Consider the following 4655-nt stretch of genomic DNA (forward strand, 5'->3'; position numbering starts at 1 on the left):
ACCGCTGAACATTACGAAGTCTTTAAAGTGGACTGGATGAAACAGCGTATAATTAGATAAGGTGTAAGACGTATTTGGAGCGCGGCCATGCTGGCCCGTCGCCAGTGTTCAGCTTTTCGCTATAAACCTACGAAAAGGGTCAAGGGGGTGTCCCTGGTGGAGAGAAGCGAGGAAGCTCTACATTGGTTACATCGGTCGCATTGATCGTATGGTACATGCGATTGGATAATTTCTCAGCCAACTAAAAAGTAAAAAAGGAAAGAGACATTGAATATAATTTTTTTTTCTTTTTGTTGTTTACTATGTAAAAAAGATATTAGTGTTCTAATTTCTGGCTCTGATATGAATAATTATATCATAGTCTACAGATTTGTCTTCATAACATATATTTTTGTGACGCATGCATCGTTTTTATGATACTTTTATTTGAATTTATTTGTTTCATGTTATTTTTCTAATAAAAAAATTGGCTAGAATAAAGATAAAAAATAAAAACAGTTATTTTTATTTATTAATAGTTATAATTTAATCATTATTGGTATCTTCTTTTTATTTTTATCGTACATTATATAAAACTATAATTTTATTACTATCTATTTACTTAACGGAAAACGGTTGTTGGGCAAACTCGTCATAGCAGGTGCACAATGTGTAGAATTAGCTACCATCAAAGCTAGGTTGTGTTAAGCTAAAGCTTTACTTTGGACGCACGCACCACGTTTATCAGGCTACGAGGATTACGCTCCGAAGTGTCGACTCGTGTTGTTATCTACTAATTCCAATTAGCGTCAGTGATCTTCTGTGTTACCTTCAGCTCTAACTTTGGTTGACATATGTCTATGCGAAGGGATAATTTGGATTTCCGTCGCGATGCCGCATTATGCCTGACATATATTTGTGTTAAAAAAAAATTTTTTAAAAAAAGGCGAATATTGCGATGAAAATAATGCTTTTTTGAATGAAAGTGATATAATTATATATTTTATATTATGATAAGAGAAATATAACATCGAAATATATCTATATTTTAACAGTTTTTTATATGACGTTGAAAACACTTATATAATAATTTCCTATTGTGCTAAAATTAATTAAGTGATTTTATTGTTTTAGAGAGTCTCAGGGAGTATTTCACCAAGTACGGAGACATCACAGAGGTTATGGTTATGAAAGATCCCACCACACGACGATCAAGGTAAGTAATGTAAAATATGCATGCATTATATGCAGAACTAAATTATCTTATTTTTTTTATTAATTTTGATGGATTTTTTTATTATTTCTATTTTTTGATTGTTTATCTAAAAATTGAATTTATATATTTCTTACAAATATTGATTTGATGAATCTATTAGAAAATATGTCGGGTACATCTTCACATATGAATAATGTGGTATACATTCAAATGTGCTCGTAAAATTTCATAAAATTTCATAATTTCACGTCACAGCCACGTGTCACTCTTCCGGAAATTTCCATTATATTCTTTATTTTGTTATTAAACGCCGAAAATGTGAATATGATTGACGTGCGAAAGCTTTACTAAAAATAAGTATACTGATCAGCTACCTGAACCTGATTTTTTCATTTTTCTTGTTTTGTTCTTTCCGTTTTATTCACATGAAAGAAAATTATAACAAATAATATTTATAGCAAGGAAATTTATAGCTATCAAAATTAATAATATTTCTAAGCTGTAATGAGATAATTTTAAGAGAGAGAGTGATACAGATTATTTTTAATAATGTGATAATATTAATAATAGTTATGATGTAATTTTTATATTATGATGTAACTTTTTGTAATAATTTTTCAAAAGAAATGTGTTTAAACAAAATTATGCGACCCAAAATGTTTTATGTGGAGTAACTAATGTATTGCGAAGATGCTTATAATAGCGTTTTTGATATTCGCTGCAAAATTAATTCACTGCGTTGTTCACATCACGAGGACTAATGCGCAGTATAATGCAATGATATATAGCGTGCTGCGAAAATCGAGTTTCGGGTCGAGTGTCGCTGTTAAGCAGAAAACAGAGTAACACCGAAGCGGATGGTAAATGCCAGAGCACACCAGCATCAGAGTAATTACCGGTTTTTAAGTGGAGGAAACGAGGGGCGAGTCCGACGACGAGGGTCGAAAGAAGAGGGACTGGTAGGAGGGTCGAAGGGGTGCGTCCAGCCGTTATATACAGTATACTCTGGTGTGAAAGGGAAGCGCGTGCGTCTTATCGCCCATCGAATGTAAAGCTGATATTTTGTTATTGTAAGATCGACACAGAGCGTTGAAGACAGACTTGTCAGTGAGTAAAAACTATAGGTATCATTATTGAAACGTAATGGAAAGGCATTTTAAACGTAAATAAGTTCTCTGGAAGTCTCTGTGATTATTCGATGAATAAATTCGGTTTCAATATTTTATTGCTTTAATCTTAATTTTTATTTTCCTAGATATAAATAAATTATACAGCGATAGATACAACTCAAATGCGTAAAACTTGCTTATACACTTATGAATATTTCAGAAATAATATACATTAGAAAATAATTCAGAAATATAGAAATGATTATTGTATTTTATAATTATAAATAAAGCAGGAAAGGTTCATTAATTAGAACAGCATTACCGTAAAAAGTTCTATTATATTTTTTGCAATATTATATAATTAAAGTACAATCAATAGAATGTAAATCTAAAAAATAACACATGTAAAAATTATTTCTCTCTCAATTATATACATTTAATTTTAATTAAACTTTCTTTCGAAATATTTTTCTATTTGCAACTTTAAATTGTGAATTTTTCTACATTATAATCTTTCTTTCTGTAGACTTTTCATATTTATCTCTTTATTTCTAGCTATTCTATATATAATTATATTTTACCTATTCAATCTTTTTAATTTTAAATTTTATGAATTTCATAGTGCACAGATCTATTATGTATTTAAGTCCTTAATATCCGCCATTATCAACACTGAAGTCTTTACATTATAAAAACGCGCCGTCAAAACGTTTGTGCAGCGATAATCATAGTCGAATTGTCGCTGTTTAAATTGCCGTCTCTGGCGCTTATGCGCTGGTTACCTCTTGTGCCGTGCATTTCTCCGTCTAATTAATTGGCCAGAAACTTTCGGGCCATGCCCGCCAACCTTCTCTAATTATTCGTTCCTTTCATTCCCGCGGGAGGAGGGGGAAGGAGTAGGAGGTTGGGACACGAAGAGAAGGAACTGCTGGACAACAAAACGAAACAGGGGACAACTTACTTCTATCGAGTTACAAAACACAAGCAACAGTCGGGCCTATTCGCATCAGCTTATTAAGCGAAAATAAAGCTCGTAAAATCAAAAAGCATTTCCCACACCCTTTCGGCTCCTTGCATTTATTCATGATTTTCTTTCTTTTTCCCTCTTCCTCTGAATTTTTGTAAATCTGCTCCCTTCTAATCTCTTCTTCCATCCATGTCCTGGATAGTTTGAAGTCCGCTGACAATTAAGAGTTTTGTTCTCTCTTCCTTCCACCGACGAGCTCGTTATGAACACGTCGAGCTAAATTCGTTTCATCACGAAAGGAAAGGCCGAAGATTGAGATGATTTAGCATTCGGAGATTAACAGAAGTATCTTCTTATTATTAGTCCGAAAGAATTACACATACGATGATTTGTTCTTACACTAATAGTAAGTGCTGAATAAAATGTAAAGAATCTTTCTGATTTCTTTAGGGAGATAATCTATTTATTTGAAGAACATTAAAAATGCAAATAATATTTTACTAGCAAAATCTACATTGCAAGATTCGTGAACTCCATGAGTTATCGTTATAGATTAATCGAAATGTGCCGTCGATAGATTTAAATTTCTTTCGTCGTGATATAAACGAGGTATTTCTCGGGTAGGTGGAGATCGTTTAAGGGTTGGGCGCAACGGAGATGGCGAGTGGAGGAGACCGAATGGAGAGATAGAAGGGACCGTCCGGGAACTGGAGCGGTTGAATCCCTCAGCGCCACGTCGTAGCTCATATCTGCCGCAAGGGGACGCGAATCCTGTATGCAGGGGTTGAGGCATGGGGTTACTCTGCGGGTTGTAAATTAATGGTTAGCCCGTGGCATGGTGGGGTTCGGCCTAAGGGTTCTGGTTGATCTATGGGCGGCATGTGTGCCAGGTCAAACGGGCCTTGCCCACTGATACGGCGAAAATCTCTCTCTCTCTCTCTCTCTCTCTCTCTCTCTCTCTCTCTCTCTCTCTCTCCCTCTCTTTTTCTCCCTCTTCTTTTATTTTATTCTGTCTTGCTCTTGCTTTGTCATCCTCTTTCTATCTATTGATTGCGCTGGAGTATAAAATCGATAACATTTTTAATAAAACTGCTTGCAACGAATAAAAGCAAGATTATCAGTGGATACAAAAACAAATATTTGAACGAAGAAATAATTAGATAATTTAATATGTACATTTGACATCATCATTGCATATACTTATAATTATGAAAATTCATTAGATACTTTATTATCCAAATGGTTGATTGTCTCTTATTTCTAAAAGATTTTTTTTTTTCTAAATGATGGTTAATAAAATCGATCGTTTTCGTTATGCAATAAATGAAATAGTTAATAATTTTGCATTAAATTTAATTTTTAAAGATTTTAAAGTTTTAAAGAA

At 33.4% G+C, this 4655-nt stretch overlaps 1 protein-coding gene across 1 annotated transcript in view; it reads left to right on the plus strand.

The window, feature by feature from the left end:
- Positions 1-1117: 1117 nt before the first annotated feature.
- The window catches only part of LOC108687612 (RNA-binding protein Musashi homolog Rbp6), a 453571-nt gene continuing 450033 nt past the window's right edge, over positions 1118-4655 (plus strand). The window contains exon 1 of the mRNA XM_018193468.1: positions 1118-1195. Coding sequence (XP_018048957.1) covers positions 1161-1195 — 35 coding nt within the window. The 5' untranslated portion in view covers positions 1118-1160. The remainder of the gene's footprint in view (positions 1196-4655) is intronic.

This window comes from Atta colombica, unplaced genomic scaffold (genome assembly GCF_001594045.1).
Source record: "Atta colombica isolate Treedump-2 unplaced genomic scaffold, Acol1.0 scaffold21, whole genome shotgun sequence".
Taxonomy (NCBI): Eukaryota; Metazoa; Arthropoda; class Insecta; order Hymenoptera; family Formicidae; genus Atta; species Atta colombica.